The sequence below is a fragment of the Mobula birostris genome, chromosome 4 (assembly GCF_030028105.1).
Source record: "Mobula birostris isolate sMobBir1 chromosome 4, sMobBir1.hap1, whole genome shotgun sequence".
Lineage (NCBI taxonomy): Eukaryota > Metazoa > Chordata > Chondrichthyes > Myliobatiformes > Myliobatidae > Mobula > Mobula birostris.
In genome coordinates, this window is record NC_092373.1 from 38,035,753 (window position 1) to 38,061,195 (window position 25,443).

Genomic DNA, 25,443 nt, shown 5'->3' on the forward strand with positions numbered 1-25,443 from the left:
TGTATCCTCATCGCTGATGGCGGTGGGACAATCAGTCCTGGAGCAGGATGGGTAAGATCCTTCCTGATATTACTAGCCCCTTTCCAGGCACCTTTCTGTATATATGAAACAGCATTCTGACATAAGTGCACTTGTTTTCTAAATGTGGCAGGGCCAGGTGCACAACAGATGCTATTAACAGATGCTAGTCCTGCGTTCTCCTTTTTTTAAACAATTGAGAAAAAACAAGTAGAAAAGTCTGCTGTAATTACACAACTTGTGCCTTTTGGACTCTTAAAAAGGGAGAAGCACGTTGAAAATGTGTTAGGACAACCAACAGGAAAGACAAATAAAGAATATGAGGTATCATTGAATAATACAGCTCTTTCAAATACTCCAAGGCAGCACTCAGACCCTATTGGGACATAGTCAGAAAAAGAAAAGGATTGGTGAAAGCAGCTGATTAGGATGTGAAAGAGCAGTGGGTAGGAACTTCTTCCTACAACACATCCCCCCCAAGAGACATGGGGACAAAGGAAAATGCAGGAATCCCCTGCATTGCCATTACTTCACTAAGTCCACCGGCTCTGTATAACAGCAAATGTCACAAATCAAATGAATGAAACATGCCTCACTTTTTACGTGTAGATTAGACTAGTTACTGTATTGAATTTAAATGGTTGCAAACTATGTAGAATAGTTAAATGACAGAAGCAGCAGACTTTGATTTTAGAAATAACTAATTTTGTATGTTACAGTCCATTCTACATATACACTTAATAAATTTACTTTGAACTTTTAACTTTAATATCAAAGAACATATATTCCACCCTGAGATTCATTTTTTTGTGGGCATACTCAGCAAATCCAATAACCATAAGAGAATCGATGAAAGACCACACCCAACAGGGCAAACAACCAGTGTGCAAAAGATAACAAACTGTGCAAATACAAAAGAAAGGAATAATAATAATAATAATAATAAATATATAAGCAACAAATATCAAGGACATGAGGTGAAGAGTCCTTGAAAGTGAGTCCACAGGTTGTTGGAACAGTTCAGTGATGGGGTAAGTTAAGTTGAGTGAACTTACCTCCTCTGGTTCAAGAGCCTGATAGTTGAGGGTAATAACTGTTCCTGAACCTGGTGGTGAGCCCTGAGGCTCCTGTACCTTCTTCCTGATAGCAGCAGTGAGAAGAGAACATGACCTGGGTGGTGGGAGTCCCTGATGATGAATGCTGCTTTCCTGCGACAGTACTTGGTGCTGATGTGCTCAATAGTGGGGAGGACTTTACCTGTAACGGACTGGGCCATATCCACTACTTTTTGTAGGATTTTCTGCATTGGTGCTTCCATTCCAGTCTGTGATGCAGAGAGTCAGTGTACTCTACACCACACATCTATAGATAATTGTCAAAGTATTATATGTCACACTGAACTTTTGCAGACTTCTAAGGAAGTAAAGGCACTGTCATGCTTTATTTGTAATTGCATTTGCGTGCTGGACTCAGGTACATTATACATCTTTAATATACTGTGTATAGAAGAAAATAACATGCCAAATGGTAGTATGATTAGAAAAGCTGGCAGAACACACAAAGAGGGAATAAGCCATTTTAAAAAATTTGGTTATGTAGCAAAAAAAGGAAATTTCAGATTTTGAGGGAGGTAATAAAATAATGGAACTCTCAAGTAAGACTAGAGTCATAGGATTATATGGCACAGAAACTGGCCCATCAGCCCAATATCTCCATGCCGACCAAGTCGCCTTCCTAAGATAGTTAGTTCCATTTGCCTATAATGGCCCATATCCCTCTAAAAGTTTCCTATCTATGTTCTTGTCTAAATGTCTTTTAAATGTTGTGTCCATCTCTATCCTTACCTCCTGCAGCTTGTTCCATATACCCTGCAACCTCTGTATGAGAAAGGTAAGAGAACAGAATTTCTTGCTAGCTCAGAAAGCCCCATAATCAAAGACCCCATAAGCACCAAAAATTCTCTCCTCTTGCCCCTCCAAACAGGCAGGAGATACAAAAGCCTGAAAACACATACCACCAGGCTCAAGGGCAGCTTCTGTCCCACTGTTATAAGCTTATTCAGTATGCATAGTACAACAAGATAGACTCTTGACCTCACAATCTACCTTGCTGTAGCATTGCACCTTATTGTCCAGTTGCACTGCACTTTGGCTGTAACTGTAATACTTTATTCTGTATTCTTTTGTTGCTTTCTTTTGTACTTCCTTAGTGCACTGTTTGTAATGAAATAATCTGTATGGATGACATACAAATCAAGACTTTTCACTATATCTTGGTACATGTGAGATTAGTAAACCTATTTATCGATTTTCACATTACTATCAAGTACGACATTCAGATTTAAACACATCTATTCTGATTTTTTTGCAATATATCTCTTCCTTTCCCTTTGCCAGTCTTCCAAGTTCTCCTCTTCTCATTATGTAGGGACAGGGAACAAAATCAGTATCAATGTTTTTGGGACAACAAATCCAGAATCATGGACTCATAATGCAATGAACACATTCAAAGGCCATTATGTGAACATTTAAATTTAATTTAAAGAAACTGAAATCATAAAGAAGGAAGTAGTTAAAGAGATCAATATACTTATCAGTGCAATCCATGCTCCCACTCGACCCCACCTATTTCCAATTTGTCATGATATTTTAGGAAAGAAATCTGGAGACATTACCGGTAGTTTACTCCAGTTCCATGCCAACCAAATTCCCTCATAAATGCTCTCTGAGGTAATTTATTCTCAGTGTTATTTGGTAACAGCTTTTCATGGCATTGTTTCTATTTACAACTCACATGTGATCCTGGGAGAATGGACACAATAATATCTCAACAAGATGATTTCAAAAGATTACATCATTAATACATAGATGGAATGGATTTTCTCGAGGTAAGTATACATGTCAGAATGGATGCTTAGACATCACAGGGTCACATAGTGGTGCAGCAGCTTAATCTGCATTAAGTTGAACCTTGACTTTGTATGGAGTCTGTGAAGTTTGTACATTTGCCGTGTAAGTGCATGAATTTCCTGGGTGCTCTGATTCCCACACATATCCCAGCTAGGTGCTGATTGGTTATGCTGTTCGGCCATTGCACATTCTGGGTGGCTGGAAGGGAAATAACAGATGGGCATGGGGGAGAATGGGAGGGAGTGGGACTGATGTGAATGTTCTGAGAGCTGGGAGAGACTTCTGTAAGAAAATATGAATATAATAAGAATCCCCAAAAACACTTCTTGAGATAGAATAACAACTAGCTTGTTGTCTTTGTAAACTACAGTACACCATGAGAACTAAGACATAGGAGCAGAATTGGGTCATTCAGCTCACCGAATATCATTGCTGATTTATTATCCCTCTCAATTCCATAATCCTGACTCATCAAGAACCTATCAACCTCTACTTTAAATATACTCAATGACTTGACCTCTGTAGCCATCCAAAGCAATGAATCCCACAGATTCTCCACCCTCAGGCTAAGGAAGTTCCTCCTTATCTCCGTTCTAAATGGACATCCTTCTATTCCGAGACTGTGCCCTCTGGTCCTAGACTCTCACATTATAGGAAACATCCTCTCCACATCCACTCCATGTAAGCATTTCAATATTTAGTAGGCTTCAATGAGATCCTCCCCTTATTCTTCTAAACTCCTGTGAGTACAGGGTCAGAATCATCCATTAACAGGCTCCTCATACATTAACCCTTTCATTCCTGGAATCATTCTCATGAATCTCCTCTGGACCCTCTCCAATGCCAGCAAATCTTTTCTTAGATTAAGGGCACAAGCTGCTCACAATACTCCAAGTGGTCTGACCAATGCCTGACAAAGCCTCAGCATCACATCCTTGTTCTTAAATTGTAGTTCTCTCGAAATGAATGCTAACATTGCATTTGCCTTCCTTACCACCAACTCAATCTGCAAGTTCAACTTTAGGAAATCCTGCACAATGACTCACAAGTTCATTTGCACTTCTGATTTTTGAATTTTCTCCCCGTCTAGAAAATATTCTACACCTTTATTCCTTCTTCTAAAGTGCATGGCCATACACTTCACTACATTATATTCCATCTAACAGCTATTTGCCCATTCTCCCAATCTGTCTACATTACTCTGCAGAGTCCCCTCTTTCTCAACACAACCTGCTTCTCCACTTATCTTTGTATCATCTGCAGACTTGGTCACAAAGACATCAATTCCACCATCCAAATTGTTTACAATTTCTCAACTCAACCCACAAGGATTCTACACCTTCTGATCTATGTCACCTCTTTCAAAGGATTTGATTTCAATTTTTACAAACAAAGCCAACCCACCTCCTCTGCCTACCCTTTTGATGCAATGTGTATCCTTGGATGCTAAGCTCCCAACTATGACCTTCTTTCAACATGACTCCATGATGGCCACATCATACCTACCATTCTCATGCTGTGCTACAAGATCATCTGTCACATTCCACATATTGTGTGTATTCAATATAACACCTTTAGTCCTGTATTCATCTCCCTTTTCAATTTTGCCCATGTTACACTTCAACTCATCCCACTGACTGCAATTTTGCGCAATCATCTGCCTATCCTTTTTCACAGTCTCACTGCACAATGCACCTACTTGTATACCAACTGCCCCGTCCCTCGCCCTTTCACTCTGGTTCCCACCCCCCTGCTGAATTAGTTTAAATCTTCCACAATAGATCTAACAAACCTGTCCACAAGGATACTGTGTTCAGGTTTAACTAGTCCATTTTGTACAAGTCATATCTTCCCCAGAAAAGATCCCAATGATCCAGAAATCTGAGAAACCTTGCCCCCTGCACCAATGCCTCAGCCACTCATTCATGTGTACTAGTATCCTATTCCTGCCCTGACTAGCACATGATACTGGGAGTAATCTAGAGTTTACTTTCTTAGAGGTCCTGCTCTTCAGCCTCTTCTCTAACCCTCTATACTCACTGCATCTTCCCCCTTTCTACCTATATCATTGGTGTTAATGTGCATTAGAACCTCTGGCTGCTCACCCTCCCTCCTGAGAATCTTCTGCAGCCGCTCTGAGACATCCTGGATCCCAGGACCTGGGAGGTAACACACCATCCTGGCATATCTTTCCTAGCCACAGAATCTCCTGTACAGCCCCCTAACTATTGAGTCTCCTAGCTAGGGGAAGTCAAGGGACACCAGTCCTCAGTGACAGATCAGAATTAGAAAGTGTGAGCAGTTTCAAGTTCATGGGTATCAAAATCACTGAGGATATATCCTAGGCCCAACATATTGATGCAATTACAAAGAAAGTATGACAGCAGCTATAGTTCATTAGGAGTTTGAGGAGAATTGGCATGTTACCAAAGACACTCGCAAATTTCTACAGATGTACCGTGGAGAGCATTCTAACTGGTTGCATCACCATCTTTGGAGGAGCCACTGCACAGGATCAGAAAATGTTGCAGAAAGTAGTAAACTCAGTCAGCTCCATCATGGGCACTAACTCTACAGCATCTAAAACATCTTAAAAAGGCCATGCCTCAAAAAAGCAACATCCTTCATTTAGGACCTCTATCACCCAGGACATGCCCTCTTCTCTTTGCTATCATCAAGGTGGTGGTAAAGGAGCCTAAGGACATACACTCAAAATTTCAGAAACAGCTTCTTCCCCTCGCCATCATATTTCCTCTCACCATCATAGTTAACCCATTAACACTACCTCAGTATTTTTCCCTCTCTTTTTGCATTACTTACTTAACTTTTTTTATATACTTATTGTAATTTACAGTTTTTATTACGTATTGCACTGTACTGCTGCCACAAAACAACAAATTTCACGACAAGTGCCAGTGATATTAAACCTGATTCTGATCACTAATGCTCTACTTGATTTTACCCTTCCCTGTTGAGCCTTAGGCAGCTACAGTGCCACTGGCCTGGCTGCTGCTGCCGTGCCCTGATAGGTCATTCTGCACCCCCTCCACCCCCCCAGCAGTATCCAAAGGGGCATACTTGTTGCTGAGGGTAATGGGCACAGGGAACCCTGCACTGACTGCTTACTCCTCTTACTTCTGATGGTCATACATCTACTATCTAAAGTTTGCATTCTGGGTGTGACCATCTCAGTAAAATTCTCAACTATGAGGGTTACAGCCTCATGAATGATCCTGAATACATTCAGCTTCAACTCTAGTTCCTTGACCTTGTCTGGCAGGAGCTGAGGTTGGATGTACATTCTGCAATGTAGTCACCAGGGAAACTGTTCGGAACCCTGAAATCCCACATCTTACAGGAGGTGGATTCCACTGCCTTAATTACCATCATGCCTCCACTTGTTATATCTCCAACTTCTCAAGCTTAAGTTCTAGCCTGCACTTGTTCTCGCACAAGCCTGATGAGCCAAAGCAGGCCACTCCGTTTACACAAACAACAGGAATTCTGCAGATGCTGGAAATTCAAGCAACACACATCAAAGTTGCTGGTGAACGCAGCAGGCCAGGCAGCATCTCTAGGAAGAGGTACAGTCGACGTTTCAGGCCGAGACCCTTCGTCAGGACTGAAACGTCGACTGTACCTCTTCCTAGAGATGCTGCCTGGCCTGCTGCGTTCACCAGCAACTTTGATGTGTGTCACTCCGTTTACACCTTGCTTTTTTTATTGGCCCCTGCTGAATGTCTAAGAGATTGGTATGATTGCAGCCTGCCAAAAAGTTCTGAAAGGACCGGAGCTCTTTTTAAACCTCGCACTGCCTCATCAACGAATGAGTTCTTGCGATGATTGAAACATGCCATATTATAAATTGAGAGTTGTACAGTACAGAAATAGTCCCTTTGGTGCATCACATCTGTGCTGATGCTTTTGTTTATCTACATTAAACTCATTTACATGCATCAGGACTGTATCCTTCTATGATTTGCCTAGTGATCTGTCTAAATATTTCTTAAACAAAATAATTGTATCTGATTGTACAACTTCCTTCAGCAGACTAGTCCAGATATCAGCTACCCTCTGTATAAAAAGTATACTCCTCAGATGCTGCTTGAAACAGCCTCCTCTCACCTTAAATCTGTGCCTCTTGTTATCTATCCAATTTATGCCTTATAATTTTATACACAACTATCCTCAGCCTCTCTTGCTCAAAGAAGAAGCCCAATCTATAAAATCTCTCCCTATGACTAATGTCCTCTAATCCAGGCAACACCCTGGTGAATCTCCTCGGTATTCCACAGCAACCACATCCTTCCTATAGTGTGGGGACTAGAACTACATATGGTACTCTAAGCACAGTGATTACAATAATAAAGCTTGCTTTTATGGTTAGATTTTCCTCAAGTTATTCCTGGCTTCTGTCCTCTTAGCAGCAAACTGAAGCATTGCAAGCTTTCAGAATTGAATACTGGGAAACAGAGCAAAAATTACAATAGACTTCACAAACGGTGGTTGTCTCTCGGGGCCCGAGGAAGACTAAACATTGTGCAGTCATCTGTGGATACGCATGTGGCTTCAGAGGCCGAAGGCCGAAGCACACATGCGGTTGCAGGTTAGACATGGAATAACGGTTGTTAGAACAGGTGCATACACAGCTTTGTGGCGTCGGTCTCGTGCTGCTGCAAGGAACTGATTTCGATCAGCCTCAAAGTCAGATGCAGCTTTTCTGGTCAGGCGTGCCACGCAGCCCTGTCAGCTGTGGACTCCTCAAGTTGTTGAGGCTGGAGATCTGCCCATTTGATGTACAATTTCAGATTGTCTTTGAATCTTTTTTTGGGGCGGCCCTGATTGCGACTGCCATGCTCAAGCTCACTGTATAACAGCTGCCTGGGGATTCTTGTTTCACCCATGCTGATTACATGGCCAGTCCAGCGTAGCTGGGCCTGGAGGATCCTTGCCTCAATGCTTGTGCTGTTGGCTCTGTCAAGGACTTTCTGGTTGGTGATTCGGTCCTGCCATCGAATCCTCATGATCGACCGCAGACAGAGCATGTGAAACTGCTCCAGCTGTTTGATGTGCCTGTGGTACAGGGTCCAGGTTTCGCAGCCGTACTGGAGAGAGGTGAGGACCACAGCCTTGTACACCTTGAGCTTGGTCGAAAGCTGAATCTCCCTGTGCTCCAGAACTTTGACATGGAGTTTCCTGAGTGCCTGACTGGCTTTCTGGATCCGTGCTATGATCTCTTTGTCAAGGGATCCGGTATTGGAGATGGTGCTTTCTAGATACTTGAAGCTCTCCACAGTCTTCAGGACAGTGCCGTCGATGGTGATGCATGGCTGATGAGGGTGACTGTTTGGTGCAGGTTATAGGAGAACTTCTGTCTTAGCAAGGCCGATTGTCAGGCTGAACAGCTTTGAGGCTGCGGAGAACTTGTCGACAATCATCTGCAAGTGGTTCTCCTGGTGGGCCATGAGGGCACAGTCATCAGCAAACAGGGCTTCAGTGATGAGCCTCCTCAATGTTTTAGTCTTTGCAGCAAGGCATCTCAGGTCAAACATCGATCCGTCTAGGCGACATCTTATGTAAGTACCCACGTCTAGGTCCTTAACAGTATGCTTCAGCATTTGGTTGAAGAGGAGGTTGAAGAAATAACTAAAGAAAAGGTCAAAGGATTCTTAACCATACAGCACTGTTCACAACCATAACCCAGCTTTGAAATTTGACCACTGTAAACTTCAGAAATTCAGCACCTAATTTCCCCGCAAATGGAAAGAAGATCATGAGCAAATTAGTGGATCAGGAATCTATATTGACCAGAGAAAATTTGCCAGTTCTTATTTGAAATAATGGCAAGGCACACTTTTTACATTGTTAAAATTAGGAATGATTTTTCAGTTAAATGATTCACCTGAAAGAAAGCCTGGCTAACAATTCGGGCCACCATTAGTATTGCCCTGAAATGTCAACCTAAATTGTGTTCAAATCACTGGAGAGAAACTTGAATGCACCATCAGAAGGCGAGGATGTTGCCAGTAATTGACAGCAGAAACCTATTAATAATAAAAAAAAAGATTCTTTGGGGAGTTGCAAGTTCTTTTAAAAAAAATTAGGCATTTTTACTGACAGAGAAACCGCTTACCACAACAAAGGTAATCTTACTTCCGGTAAGATGGTAGTGCGTGCAAACGCAGCAGTCTCTCAGGGCCCAATCAAAGATGCACTTTTCTTTGTAAAATAAAGTTTTTTATGATCCAAAGGCAATTTTACTCCACGAACACTGGGTACTTCAGGGCTACACCATCAGTAAACTGTTCGTTGATCAGAGTAGCTGGACTGATGGTGGTGGCAGAGCCCACTGAGGTGTCAAAGGGGTCAGCCAAGGTGTCAAAGGAGATGGTCAGGGAACTGGAGGAGCCGGTCAGGAAATCAATGAAAGATAACCACATCAATATATCTAAATATTTCAATCCAATCAAGCTATTCCAGAAATGACTCTAAATGATTTTCAAGTGTAAAAATAACAATGAGCTATCACTTCCCAATTGTTTTATTGAAATCTATCAACTATTAAACCTTAATCAAATTAGAACAATGAACACAAGAAAATCTGCAGATGCTGGAAATCCAAAGCAACACACATTAAATGCTGAGGAACTCAGCAGGTCAGGCAGCATCCATGGAAATGAATAGATAGTAGACATTTCGGGCCAAGACCCTTCTTCAGGATGCAGAGCAACCAGAGCAATATAATCTGCATTTTGACTTTGGAATGTAATTGAGTTACAATGTAGGTTTCAAAACCTACAGTAATCAAAAATAAAGCAGACCAATATGGAATAAAAAGCAGAAATTTTGAGAAACTCAGCATACAAGCAACATCTGAGGAAAGAGGCACAGATAATATTTTAGATCTCAGATGATTAATTTTGATTAACCAGGAAAATGACTTTACTAAACTCACTCTTTATTCACCTACATCAGGTTATATCAAATAATTATTTTCGCTTAGTGCTCCTTTTTCTATTTGCTGCTGAGCAGGTTCTATGGCCTTGCTATTAGCGACATATTATGCAAACAAAGCAGCGTAACTAATCATAACTGCTATCACTATCACTACATTTACTCATTTAATCTATCAGTGATATTCCCTTTGTTCTACCCGTCCATTCACCAGCTTCTCTGCTACTGAAAACCGTTATGTTTTGTAATTCTAAAACATTAAATTAATTCAAGTGAAAACAAGAAAACCAAGAAATAGCAGTCAAACTTTGTCTTTTATTTTAAGTGTGGTGCGTACATAACACATGGTAGCATGTTGTATGCAATTCACATATTTTTACCTCTAACCCATAATGAATTATTTAAACAGGATGCTTAATCAAACAATATATTTACAATATTAATCAAATACTACTGAAATATTAAATACACAACAATCCTCCCTACTTAGCTATAAAATTCAACACGATAGAGAATGCATCTCAGCTTTTTGGTTGATAAGATTCTTCATCGGTTAGGGCATGAAGGGATATGGGGATAAGGCAGGAGATCGGGGCTGAGAAGGAAATGATGAAATGGTGGAGCAGACTTAATGGGCCAAATGGCCTAATTCTGTTCCTTTCTCTTCGTTATATACAAACATCCACAGCATATTAAATTGTCCCATTTAGGTCTAAAGATTCAATCGTTGTGGAGAATTTCTCACTCTTGTGAGATAACCCTCACTAATTTTTATAGCATTCTTCTAGGGTGCATCACAACCTGGTATGGAAGTTGGCCTGTCCAAGACCGGAAGAAGCTGCAGAAGATCGTGAACACAGAGCAGCACATCACACAAACCAGTCTTCTGTCCTTGGACTCACTTTATACCGCACGCTGTCGGAGCAGTGCTGCCAGGATAATCAAGGACACGACCCACCCAGCCAACACACTTTTCGTCCCTCTTCCCTCCAGGAGAAGGCTCAGGAGCTTGAAGACTCATATGGCCAGATTTGGGAACAGCTTTTTCCAACTGTGATAAGACTGCTGAATGGATCCTGACCCGGATCTGGGCCGTACCCTCCAAATATACGGACCTGCCTCTCGGTTTTTTTGCACTACCTTACTTTCCATTTTCTATTTATGATTTATAATTTAAAATATTTACTATCGATTTGTACTCCAGGGAGCGGGAAGCGCAGAATCAAATATCGCTGTGATGATTGTACGTTCTAGTATCAATTGTTTGGCGACAATAAAGTATAAAGTATAACGTCTTTCCTGTTTGGCAGGTGAGACTTGTGGCTGTGAAAACAATCTCAGGTTCTGGAGCCTCCTCCGTGGCGGTTGTAGGAGTTGACTCTGAGACTGCAGGAAGTGGTTCTGACAGCTCTAAACACCTTTCTTCTCCTTCCTTTTTCTTCTTATAGTTTGTACATCCTGATCTTGGGAAGGTGCATTTGGCTTACTGGAGTATTCTCTTATTAATCCTTCTATTGCTGCCTTTATAATCTGATCTCTCTTCTTGGTTCCCTCAACCACAACATCCTGTTTTTGTATCTCTGTTGACTTCTTTCTTTATGGCCTTCCATTCATCCAGCTGGGTTTTGGCCTTTCCATCTACTCTTAAAAGCAGCTTTTTGTGTCCTATTTGAAATTCATACAATAACCTTAATGCACACAGTAGATTCTGTTCCTTTATATTCACAAAAGCCGAATGCTTGTAACTTTCCACAAGCTCCTTGAACTCTCTTACACCAACTGGGGTTCCACAAGAGATTGTGATTTTAAAAGATATCGTTATTTGAACTTTGCACAACAAGCGATGATAGTGCTCGCAGTGGTGGGCAGCGACCGAGCAGCTTCGTTAGCAATCTCGTTAGAGATCTCTCAGCCCAGTGTGCAGAAGGATCGTGTTTATTTGTTGAATCCATTCTCAGTTTTGGATGTGAGGTAGGGGAGCCCGTTGATAATTGGTGAGGGCCGTATTGCACAGGGGAAAGGATGGCAAGACTGATGAACGTTAAGTGCATTTTCCAAGCATTGAATGGACTTGCCCAACTCGGGCTGTAACATCAGCCTCTCCCTATGTAAAATACATGGGGAGTATTTTATTAACCCCTGCATTTTACAAACATGTCTGATGGTCCAATGTGGCAAATTTTGAAGAGGAGGTGCAAGATGGAAGAGGAGAATTCTAGGCCTGAGCCCATGGACAATTCTGATAAGGCTAATGATGAAGAATTACAATCTTCTGAGTTATTTCACTACACTAGTGCAACAACAGACACAGATAAAAATTTGTCTTTACAATGAAAGCTACTTATCAAAAGAATGGTGATCCGAGTTGTCCTATTCCATTGTTCCTAGTCTGTGGCTAACAACTTACAGATACAGCAATGACTCCAGCAAAGTTGTAGACACTTAACTACAAATCACAGCCATATGACGTAGAAGTGCTGATTAATTTAAATGGCTATTGGAATCTCAAAACAGAGTAGAGCTTTAGTTAATAAAGTCAGTCAGCAAAAAGGTGGAGGAAGAAAGTTATGTAGTAGCAGAACTTATTATCCAGAGAAGGAAAAGTCACACAGTTGGTAAGAACCTAATAATGCCAGCGTGTAAAATTATAGTGTGTAAAATGCTAGCACAAGATACCATATGAGAATTTGAAAAGGTTTCACTCTGAATCAGTACGATAAGTCAATGTTTTAATGACATGTCACATGATGCTGAAGAGGTTTTCTGAGATAAACTGGGTCTTATTGAAAATCATCTAGAACAGGGGTCCCCAACCATTTTCGCACCGCGGACCGGTTTAATATTGACAATATAGGACAATATAGGACAATATAGCAGTCAAATCCTGACGAAGGGTCCCGGCCCGAAACGTCGACTGTACCTCTTCCTATAGATGCTGCCTAGCCTGCTGCGTTCACCAGCATTTTTGTGTGTGTTGACGGGACACTTGTGTTTACCCCAAGAAAGACTATCATGACCATGAAACCTTGCGCGGGCACCTGTGTGTGCATGTGAGCCAATTTTTTTTCTCCACAAATCGGTTTTGGCTTAATCTTCCCGACTACACTGTACATACATTATTTCTACTTTATATAGGCTGTGTATTTAACATATCATTATTGCTTTTACTATATGTTAGAGTTATTTTAGGTTTTATGTGTTATTTGGTATGATTTGGTAGGTTATTTTTTGGGTCTGGGAACTCTCAAAAATTTTTCTCATATAAATTAATGGTAATTGCTTCTTCGCTTTACGCCATCTCGGCACGAAAGGTTTCATAGGAATGCTGTACCTTAGCGAGGGAAATACGGGACAAGGGCGGTCCCGTACGGGACAAACCAATTTAGCCCAATATATGGGATGCCCCGGCAAATATAAGACAGTTGTCAACCCTATGTTCAAGTTCAACAGTGCGTGACAGGGAATGAGGAAGGGTGCAGCTGACTCATATCATTTCCTCGCGGCCCGGTAGCACATGCTTTGTGGCCCGGTGGTTGGGGACCGCTGATCTAGAAGAACTGCAGAACAAAATTGAACACCATTTTTCCTCCCTTTCAACACAAGTGTGTGATTGGGTGAGGGATCCTTTCCTAAATCTTTTGCTCAGCCTGAGAACTTGACTTTGAGAGAAGAGAAAGAACTTTGTGAGTTGCACACCCTGTGCACACCATTTACTTTTGCCTGGCCAACATACTCTTTTATATGTGTCCTACTTTTTTGCATTTTCTATACATTTCACCTTAAAATCTGCATTGATCTGGTGTATGTGAGCCCCTGCCACAGCAGTAACACAATTTGTTCAGCCAGGCCAGTTTCTGTTTAAATATTGCAATTTTGTTCATGCTCAGTTTCATTCCTGACTGCAACTGAATTGTGTCTCTGTCTGCTGTCTCCATTGAAACAATGATTTCAACTAACCTTTTAAATGTGAGTTGTGCTTCAAACAGTAACTATTTTTGAATTTTTGTCTAAGATGGAAACACCTGCCATAGAGGGAGCACATAGAAACACTGATTGTTGATGTGGTACATATCCTGAGTGAGAGTAGAGCAAGTAGAGCAGGCCTGTATCCTCCAGTTTGGAAGAATGAGTGGAGATCTCACTGAAACTGTCAAATTTCAAACAGGATGGACAGAGAAGCACGTTTTCCCTCTCTGAGGAGTCCAGAATCAGGAGTCATACCTCAGAATTAAAGCACCACACACAGAATGTTGGAGGAACTCAGCAGGCCAGGCAGCATCTATGGAAAAGAGCGCAGTCGACATTTCAGGCCGAGACACTCAAATTCAAAGTTGGCCATTTAACACTGAGATTTCTTTTATGTTTATTATATGGTGAAACTATGCAATTGAATATGTTCATAAATGAAATCTTAGATTACATTCTTTGCTAGCACTGATAAAAAAAAATTAAAAATCCAGAACATAAACAGGAGATTCTGCTGATGCTGGAGGAACTCAGTAGGTCAGGCAGAATTTACAGAGGAAATAAGAACCGATGTTTCCATCTGAGTCCTGATGAAAGGTCTCAGCCTTAAATGTCTACTGTTTGTTCCTCTCCATTGATGCTACCTGACCTGCTCTGTTCCTCGAGCTTCTTCTGCATGTTACAAAAGAAAACCCAAGTATACTTTGTAATCGCACTGTTATAATTTACTTCAACCATGGTACATCGCATTTCAAGAGTACAGAAAGACAAAACTGAATAGCTGCAAATTTCCCATCATACCACATACATACGACGATGATATTGTAGTCCTCTATTATCCAAGATAATATTGCCTTTTCCGTATCGTTATAACAAAAGATAGAGGAATTGAATAACTCCACAGATATGATCTAATATTATGTCCTCTTTAACTTCAAGTAGCATTTTAATTACATGTAACCATTTAAATACAAGCTTAAATATCCTTTTCCTCTGTTGTGGTTATTTGGTTGTCTTTTGTAATAAATGTGCAATTTGTCATTCAAAACCTCTAGGCTAGAGTAAACAAATGTCAAAATTAACACACAACACAAAGCTTTCAGTCATAAAGTGCTGTTTATTGGGAAATAGCACCGTACAAATAATGTGGTATTCATTCTGAGTCCAGGGTAAAGATTTGAGTTGCAGCAATTTTTCCATAAAAAATTGAGGAGTTAACAAAATAAATGATGAAAATAACTTACAAAGATGAATGACAATGAAATGATAGGAATTAGGTGAAACCAGCAAGCAGACTCATTTTTCCCCATGTCTAACACAATGTATTCACAAAACACCAACATTTACAATAGTCACAATTTTTAAAACTAAGGTAGCAAAACTCAATAGAAACAGTATACATTAGCATAACAGACCCAGCCTGACTTTAAACAAAAATGCAATTCACTTTGTGAAAACAACTGAAAATAGAGTAATTCTTCCCAGAAATAACAATGTCCTATTGATATTTTCCAGGATTCATATTGAGCACCATCCCATTCTGAAGTATTGTTAATTTTTAAAAAAATGGTTACTTCTTTAAAACAAAGCATGCCATACCTTCCAAATAAACAAATAAGTGTAATGAAGATCTCATAAAGTGATTTTTGTATTCCGAAAGCTTGAATTGTCTCTGTAAAGGAAGAACAGAGAATACATTATTGCTCTTTACAATTACATTGCTGCCTGAGACTTTAATTACACAAATAAACTACTAATTGTTTTAAGTCTTAACCCATTTATAAGGTATGGAATTATATCTTCCAATATTCACTATTGTAAGAGATTTACAGAACGTCAGGAACAGCTTCTTAATGCAAAGGAGAAGCTTTGGAATGATCTGCCAGAAATAATGGTTGAGGTGAGTACATTACAAATATTCAAAAGCCATCTAGATAAATACACGAATAGGAGAAGTTTAGGGCTATGGGTTAAATGCAGGCAGATGGCACTATCCCACTGGAAAAAACAGAGGGTATGAATGAATTGGGCAACGAGTCTTCTTCCTTGATGTATGACCATCACAGCATGAGATTTTAATTATAGATGTAAATTAATGATGATTACAATATTAATATATTAAAATGCATTGAGTTTTACCAGCTGAATGAAGAATTTTTCAGGTTGTTGAACTCTATTTGCTAGTTGCTCAGAATTTCCCTGGCATGGCATGCTTAAATTATTTACAAAAATAAAGAGTATTTGAAGATTTTCATTCAACACGCATTTCCTTCCATCTACAACATTAGATAATGCACTGCAAATTGACTAAATTATAACTTAATTGTAAATTTTGAATAACATTCATCAAAAAATAAAATTCACATCTTATTCTGGAGGGGTGGTATTGGAAAAAAATTAGTAGGATGCCATGTCACGGAAAATGAAATTGAAAGAATCCTTCAGAATTTGATGTTAAACAAATTATATTCCAAATTTCCATGTAGAATATCCTGTTACATCACTGCTCTTGGTTCCTTAAGGTCGTCATAGCCAGGGAGTGGGGGCTAGTGGGGATAAGTTCCCAATACCTATTAAATGCTCCCAATGGAGCGTTTCTCAAATAGCCTTTGACTACCAAGTCCAGCTCCTGGCATTTATGTGTGACTTAGCTAGTAAACCCAGCAGAACTGTTTCTACTGACAGGAGATTGGACAAAGACAGGTTACTGGCACCTTAAAACCAGTTGCTCCAAGCAGATGGGGCTCATCAGCCATGGTTGGCAGGCTCACCCAGGACAACCTTGATCTCCATAATTTACTGCTCTGGCTTGCGGATTATGTAGACAGCTAGGATACAACATTCATTGTGCACCGTGACCAATGGAGGGCCTCTCTTATAACTGCTCGTCATCATTATTTCCATACAAGTATATAATTCAGGAGGGAATCGGCTATTGTTGTAAAGCATGACATAAATATTTCATATTTCCTTCTGACACAAGTCATTGGCTCGTCAATTCTACACCAGATCACAAAGCAATTCCATTTCCCAGCTAATTTACTCTGCAACCTATTCTCTCCATATTCACATCAACTAACTACCCCAGGCCAAAATTCTACCGCTCATCTACAAGTTCAAGTTTAATTGTCATTCAACCATACAAATGAATACAGTCAAACCAAACAGTGTTCCTCCTGGGTCAAGTGCAAAACACAGTATCAAAAGCACACAGCACATATAGTTATGAGAGCATAAGATATATACAGTCACAAAAAAATAGAGCCCAAGTCCCTGAGTGGCATGGTCTGTAGATTGATGGTGCATGGGATGTTTTCCTGGTCCAGCTTGTTTTTCACCGAACAAACACTGGAGAGCAGCACCACTCACAATTTATAGTGACCGGTTAACCTACCAGCTGACACCTTTGGGATATGGGAAGAAACTGGAGTATAGAGGAAAGTCATGCAGCCACAGGATGATGTGCAAATCACACAGACAGCATTGGAAGCCAGGTCTGAATCTGGGTCACTGGAGCTGTGAAGCGGCAGCATCTCTTGTAGCTCCACCACTCCTTTACATTGTCCATGGCTCTTAAAAAGAGTGATACTATGCTTGTCATTAAGAATTCTTCCTTAAAGAATACGGAAGCTAACAGTGTGACATGAGAAGACAGAAGAAAATATAACATGACTAAGCGAAATGAGTGCAAATCCAGAAAGGAGGTGATGAAATAAAGCTAAGAGAAGTCACCAACTAAGAGCAATTTTGTCTGGTTTTACTTAAAGAATAGCAGTGAGAAGCAAAGGAGTTCCAGGACAGATCGTTGAGGTATTTCCGAGCGGAAATAGGGAATGGAAACAAAGACAACTTATTCTCTCCCTCATGGTATATCATGCCAGGTTTGTTTAAGAAAAACACATTAAAGAAGTTCCTCAAGGGAAAGTGATTCCAAATTGAAGTTAAGGCAGGACAGGGCAAACAAAATATTTGTGGTATAAATTCAATGAAGGAAAAAGATCCATCTCGAAGTTCAGTGTTTAAATATATATTTCAGCATATACATCTAAAAAGTTGTTTTCCCCACTGTAAAACGTGATAACTGTTTCTGGAATGGAGTAAGGGTAGGATGTTATGGAACCCTAGAAATCTTTGGTAGCAAGTTATCCTGGACCCCAATGTGTTTAACATTAGGGACATGTGGAATATCACCGCTTCTCACGCCATGTCCCTTTAGGATATTTTGCAGAATGTGAATCACTGATTTGCAGAAGTAAACACTGTTGGATACTACAAGGGCACTAGGGTCTTCCCAGCATAGCACCAGAACACAACATCTGCAGGTAGGTTAAGTGAATTTCTTAACTTAATCCCTCGAAATACATACATTCCAATGTCCACCTGACTGCACCAAATCCTCCCACAACTAACATTTAAATTTTAGGGAAGATGGTGGCTATCCACTGGCATGTATTTATGAATGAGAGTCCATACAGCATTTTCTTAAATAAAAAGATATGGAGCATAATGACCTAACAAAACAGTATTAGTGCAAGTTTAGGCAAATACATATACAGGTTTCCCCCGCCATCCGAAGGTAGAGCGTTCCTATGAAACAGTTCGTAAGCTGAAATGTCGTAAAGTGAAGAAGCAATTACCATTTATTTATATGGGAAAAATTTGTGAGCATTCGCAGACCCAAAAAAACCTACCAAATCATACCAAATAACACATAAAACCTAATATAACAGTAACATATAGTAAAAGCAGGAATGATATGATAAATACATAGCGTATATAAAGTAGAAATACTTTTCTACAATCATTGCCGCACTGTTCTCCGTAGCGAAAATCTCACACAAGTGCTCTCGACAGAAACACTCTCTCCAATAACCTTTAGGCGATGAAGCTGCCAAATCATACCAAATAACACATAAAAATACACAGCCTATATAAATACAGAGGTGACGCAATCGACAATCATCTCTGATCTGGGCCGACATTTACGTGCCAGGCGGCACCTAATTAATTAGCTTGTTTATTTCAGCTTTTTTCTTAAAGATGTGTTGGGTGCGCTCCGGTTACCACTGCATTCTCCGCGGCAATATATTGGTCCGCGGCCCGGGGGTTGGGGTGGTAGGACACTGGGGTGTCATCTCATCATTGTCTGTTTCCATCAGGGCAGGCAGGTCATGTTCTTTTATGTCTGCCTGCCTCGATGTCAAAGGTCGAGGTTCATTGTCTGCTGTGGCTGATGTGGAAGGCTTGAAAAATGACAATATGCTTGAAGCTTAGCCTCGCGCATTTTCCTATTATCTCATGCAGTTGCTTCACGTTCAGTTCCTGGACGACTTCACTTTCAGTCCGTTCGCTACTGCATTCAGTTTTGGTTGTTATCCTTTCCTCTTGCAATTGCATCAGCTCTTCATCTATCAGTTCTTGGTCATGGGATGCCAAAACCTCTTCAACATCAGTTTCGTCAACTTCCACAAGCCAAACTCATTTTGTCCTTACCTCGTTCACCACGATCGAAATGCTTAATTATGTCTAGTTTTACGCTAAGTGTAACACCCTTAAGAGCTCTATTAGGCCTTTCCGATACCTTACAACTCATTTAGCTAACTGCTGCTCACAGGCACGTGTTTACGCAATACCGGCTGGAATGTAGTTCCGGGGGAGGAGCTTGGCTGCTCGTGGTGCGCGCTGCCTTTTATCGCGCACTGCTTTTTTCCTAACAGTGAAAACACCTTCTGTTAGCGAAAACAGGTAACTAATGTAGGTCTTTCATAACAGCGAGGTTTCGTAAAGCAAATGTTCGAAAAGCGAGGGATACCTGTTACATCTTGAGTAGTTAAACAAGATGATACAGGTCCACGATCCCTTATCCAAAATCCTTGGGGCCAGTTGCAATTCGGAATTCAGAATTTTTCGTATTTCAGACACCCCCCCTCCCCCCACCGATTCCAAACAACACGTATGCTCAAGTCCCTTATTTAACCTGTCTCAGTGCGGTGGACTTTAAGACCCGGCGGCACACCAAACCTACGCACATCCTCCCATTTACTTTAAATCATCTCTAGATTACTTATAATACCTAATACAGTATAAATGCAATGTAAATAGTTGTTATACTGTTGTTTAGGGAATAATGACAAGAAAAAAATTTATTTACAACAAAAACATTCAATAAAACACAGCTTCAAATGAACTGAATCAAACACATGGCAAATGACTTATTGGAATAAACGTAGAACGTCACTGTCACTATAAAACTTCAGTAACTTGTCTTTCTGTTTATTTAAATCATATACAGTGGTAGTACTGACACTATTTTCTTCAGTACGACACCGCACAGACACACCACAATCAAGCTTCTGCAATAACTCCACTTTCTGCATTATTGATAATGACAGATGCTTCTTTCTCTTTTTCTCATTGTTACCCATAGCTCTTTTTGACATTTTCACAGTGAAATTAAACACAAAGTCAACAGTGAACACAAAATATCAGCGAACAGCAAATGCACGTGTAACCAGTACCAGCACTGAGCCACAACTGACGTCTGGCGGCCTCTGCTCGTGCTGCCACGTCACACCTGAGTGACGTCAGCTGTTGGCGAAAAAAATTCGGTTTTCAGAGCTTTTGGACCTCAGAATTTTGGATAGAGGAATGTGCACCTGTAATTACCCAACAACTGAAATTCATTTTTGACTATAAAAATATTCTCAGAATAAAATAAAATTCCTAAATCAAATGTTTCTGAATGCCCAAAGAACACTTGATCTTAATGTTCACAAATGGGGATATAGTGAACATGATCAGGAGCTAAAATCTTTAACGATTTAATTGTGCATATTCAAGAACTTGAAACATATCCCTATAGTAAATAAAATGCAATAACAATCACATGCTCTAAAACAGAATTCTGGAAAACAAAGATTATTCAGAAGAAATTTCTCAACAAGTCAAAATAACTTAACTTGCCCACTATTTTCTCAATGCCGTTTTCTGAAGGCTACCTTTTCAAGAATTCTGCAAATTGCATCTCTCAACATGCAGAATAAAAAGTTAGTAGCATGTGTTACATTTTTAAAAGGCATACTCTACAATAATATAATGAAGTGCTGATGAATCACTGAAAACTTAAACTGAACCCAAAAGTACTAATTGTTAGTTACTAACTACAAAGGACAAGACACTTTGCAATCTGCACTCGTGTAAGTTTCCAACAACTGAAGCCCTTTTGTTCACTAAGAAAATTTCTGCATGCCTTAGTCTTATATTTTTCCTCAGGTGTTATTTGTCTGACCAGGATCACAACCAGGTAAACTAGCCATGACATTGAAGTAAATGTTGATGCCACAGAAAAACAAAGGTTTCAGCTGCAGTATTATCCCATGTCATTTAAGGTTTCCACAATAGGATTAGTGTCCATAACATTAATATGAAGTCAATTATCAAAATCCCTCTATTCTTTTGATTTTATTCAGGGATTAAAGTGTAATTGAGGATTCAGCTGATTTACAAATTGCTGTTTATCTTAATGTACAAACAAAACTGCAAGTGTTAGGAAAGCAACGCAAATATAAATAGCATTTTAAGTTTCACACTGCAGTATCTCCAAAGGAAATGCTTATACTTGGGTTGCAATCTCATTACATATGCAATGGGCGAAATGGCTTCATACTGTGTAATAAATTTTCTATGACTCCGTGATCTTTTAATTTCAGAATCTTAAGATTACAATCTTGAGTTTATATGGATTAGTATCAAAAGTAAATTTCAACTAGACCAAAATATATTAAGCAAAAAGCAGCCTGCATCTGCATCAAATCACCAACACATGGCACTAATTATGTAATTTGTTGGTTTGTAAATCAAATCACAAAGCAAATCCGGTCTCAGAAGGATAACTATTTTTTTTTGGTCACTAAGAATAAATCACTGCTGCGAAAGAACAAATTGAAGATTAGACCCTAATATTTTAAGAGTGAAACACTGTATGCAAAAAAAAACTCAAACACGGAAAACAGTGCAGGCTCTTCAGCCTTCCTTTCAACGTACTCCGACATCAATCTAACCCTTCCTTTCCACATAGCTTTCCATTTTTCTTTCATCCATGTGACTGAGTCTTTTAAATGTACCTAATGTATCCACCTCCAAACGTATATTAGGTGGATAAGCAGAAGGGTAATTTAGCAGCAAACCATGTAAAAAGAATCCTAATTTGTAAATATCTAAAGAAATGTACATTAGGTAAACCATATTTATCCATCAACTGAGAAAAAGACATTAAACAGTCCCGTAAAAACAAATCTGAAAAAGTTGTTATTCCCTTGGTCTTCCAAATTAAAAAGGTCTTATCCAAAATTGATGGCTTAAAAAAATAATTAAAATGGATATTACTACAAAGAACAAAATTAGTTAACTCAAAAAATCTACGAAACTGAAACCAAATTCTTAAAGTATGCTTAATAATAGGATTAAAGTCTTGTCTACCAATCTTAGAAAACAAAAAAGGAAGAGGAGCTCCCAGTAAGGAGGCCAAAGAGAATCCCTTCACTGAGTTTTCCTCCAAATCCAATCATGAAGGACATTCATGTATGTCTGAGTAATAAATCCAAAAAGTAATATATCAAATATTAATTGCCCAATAATACATTCTAAAATTTGGCAAAGCCATACCACCATCCTTTTTCAATTTCTGTAATAAAGGTTTATTCAATCTAGGATTTTTATTATTCCAAATATAAGATTAGAGTATAGAATCTATTCTATCAAAAAACATTTTAGGAACAAAGGTAGGAACTACCTGAAATGTATATAAGAATTTCAGTGCATTTTAATAGCATTAATTCGACCTATTAATGATAACGTCATAGGTGACCATTTAGAAAGCATTTGTTGGGTGTAATCAATTAATGGGAGAAAATTATATTTATATAGGTGCTTAAAATTTTTAGTAATTTTAATACCAAGGTAAGTAAAGTAATTTTTAGCAATACTAAAAGATACTTGATGATATTGATCTGAGTAGTTATTAATGGCAAATAACTCACTTTTATGTAAATTTAATTTATATCCAGAAAAACTACTGAATTCAGAAAATATAGATAGCATAGATGGAATAGATTTCCTAGGATCTAAAATATAAACTAACGGGTCATCTGCATACAATGAAATCTTGTGTACTTTGTCCCCTCTCTTAATACCCTGAACAGTATTAGAATCTCTAAGAGCAAGGGGTTCCAAAGCCAAGTTAAATAATAAAGGGCTAAGAGGACATCCCTGCCGAGTACCTCTGTATAATCTAAAGTAAGGATATTTTTGATTATTAGTTATAACCACAGCCATAGGAGCTTGATAGATCAATTTGATCCAGGAAATAAATCCCAGACCAAAATTAAATCTTTCCAAAACCTCAAACAAGTAAAACCACTCCACCCTATCAAAAGCTTTCTCCACATCAAGAGAAACAACACATTCAGATTCTTCAGATGGAGAAAAGTGAATAATATTTAATAATCTTCGAATGTTAAAATGTAAATACCTATTTCTAATAAATCCAGTTTGATCATTGAAAATAACATTAGGTAAGATACTCTCAAGTCTATTAGCCAAAATCTTAGAAAGAATTTTTAAATCCACATTCAGTAAAGAGATTGGTCTATAGGAAGCGCATTCAGAAAAATCTTTTTCTTTTTTAGGAATTAGTGAGATTGATGCTTCATAAAACGTTTCCGGGAGATTCCCAGAGAATATAGAATCAGTGAAAGTTTGACATAAATAAGGTGTAAGAATTTCAGTGAAAGTCTTATAAAATTCCACTGTATATCCATCCAGTCCCAGAGCCTTGCCTGTTTGTGAACAGGATATAGCCCTTGCTATATCCTCTTGTTTGATAGATGCATCTAATGTGTTCATATCTTGTATAGAAATTTAGGTATATTCAATTTTTGCAAAAATCTATTCATGAAAGTAATATTGTCTGAAAATTCAGATTTATAAAGGTTAGAGTAGAAATCCATAAATACCTTATTAATTTCATAAGGATCTACCGTTTCGGTTCTATCAGATCTTTGAATTTTCAGGATCTGTCTTCTACGCATAGTTGCTTTTAATTGACTGGCCAATAATCTGCCTGACCTGTCCCCATGTATATAAAATTGGCTTTTAGATTTAAGAAGTTGCTTCTCAATGGGAAAAGTCAAAAGCAAATCACGCTGTGTTTGGAGTTCCACACTTTCCTTATAGAGATCTTCACTAGGCATTACTGAATAAACTTTGTCTATTTCTTTAATCCTATTAGTAATCACTAAAAGTTCCAAGTTTTCCTTCTTAAACTTACTATGAAATTATCTGCCCCCTAAGAAAAGATTTCATCGTGTCCCAAATAACCAAATTTGACATTCCCTCAGTTGTATTTAATTCAAAAAATACAGAAATTTGCTCTTCCATAAAACTTACAAAGGTTGAATCTTGTAGCAATGTAGCATTAAATCTCCACTGAGGTACCTTCAGTATATTATCAGAGAACTTCAAAGTTAATTTCACAAGTGCATGATCCGACAACGCAATGACATCATACGCACAATCAGCAACAGAAGGCACCAAACACGTGTCCAACAAAAATAATCAATTCTTGAGTATTTATGGTATACGTGGAAAAAAAAGAAAAATCTTTATCTTTAGGATACATAAATCTCCAAATGTCGACCAGACCGTATTCTAATAAAAAAAATTAATACAAGCCGCAGCTTTATTAGGAAGCAACGGATTGGTGGATGATCTGTCAATCGACAGGTTGAGACGGCAGTTAAAGTCACTGCTCATAATCAACTTATATTCATTTAAATTCGGCAACACAGAAAATAGCTTCTTAAAAAATTCAGGGCTATCTATATTAGGTGCATAAACACACACCAAAGCCACCTTTTGTCCACATAACAAACTAGTAACAATTAAATATCTTCCAAATAAATCAGTAACCGTGTTGAAATGTACAAAAGGGATTTTAGAATTAATAAAAATAGATATTCCTCTTATTTACTGATAAAGAATGAAATAAGGGTCCCTTCCAAAATTTAAAAAGCGATCTTCATCTTGCCTACGGATATGAGTCTCCTGCGCAAAAATAATTTATCTGCATGAAGTGGTTTTAATTTCTTAAAAATCTTTCTGCACTTAATAGATTGGTTCATACCATTCAGATTCCAAGATATGATATTAATTTTATTAAAGTCCACATTTAAAATTTAATTTAAAATTTTTATAAGGTAAGCTAATGCCTTACCTTAGAGTTAAGGGCTTTCTTCTTCTTTTAGAACAGAGATAAGGAGGAATTTTTTTTAGCCAGGGAGTGGTAAATCTGTGGAATGCTCTACCATAGACTACGGTGGAGGCAAAGTCCGTGGGTATATTTAAGGCAAAGTTGATTGTTTCCTGACTGGTCAGGGCATCAAAGGATGTGGCGAGAGGGCGAATGTATGGCATTGAGTGGGATTCAGGATCAGCCATAACAGAATAGCAGAGAGAACACAACGGGCTGAATGGCCTCATTCTGTCCTGTCACTAATGGACATAGCAGAGTTTCAGTGGAGTAAAGGAAATTACACTG

The 25,443-nt window shown here is 39.0% G+C and overlaps 1 protein-coding gene across 2 annotated transcripts in view; it reads right to left on the reverse strand.

The window, feature by feature from the left end:
* Window positions 1-14,950: 14,950 nt before the first annotated feature.
* Window positions 14,951-25,443, reverse strand: part of eif4e2 (eukaryotic translation initiation factor 4E family member 2) — a 62,972-nt gene continuing 52,479 nt past the window's right edge. For both annotated transcript variants that reach the window (XM_072254537.1, XM_072254536.1), the window contains exon 7: window positions 14,951-15,519. In XM_072254537.1, the coding sequence (XP_072110638.1) occupies window positions 15,480-15,519 (40 nt within the window). In that variant the 3' untranslated portion in view covers window positions 14,951-15,479. The remainder of the gene's footprint in view (window positions 15,520-25,443) is intronic.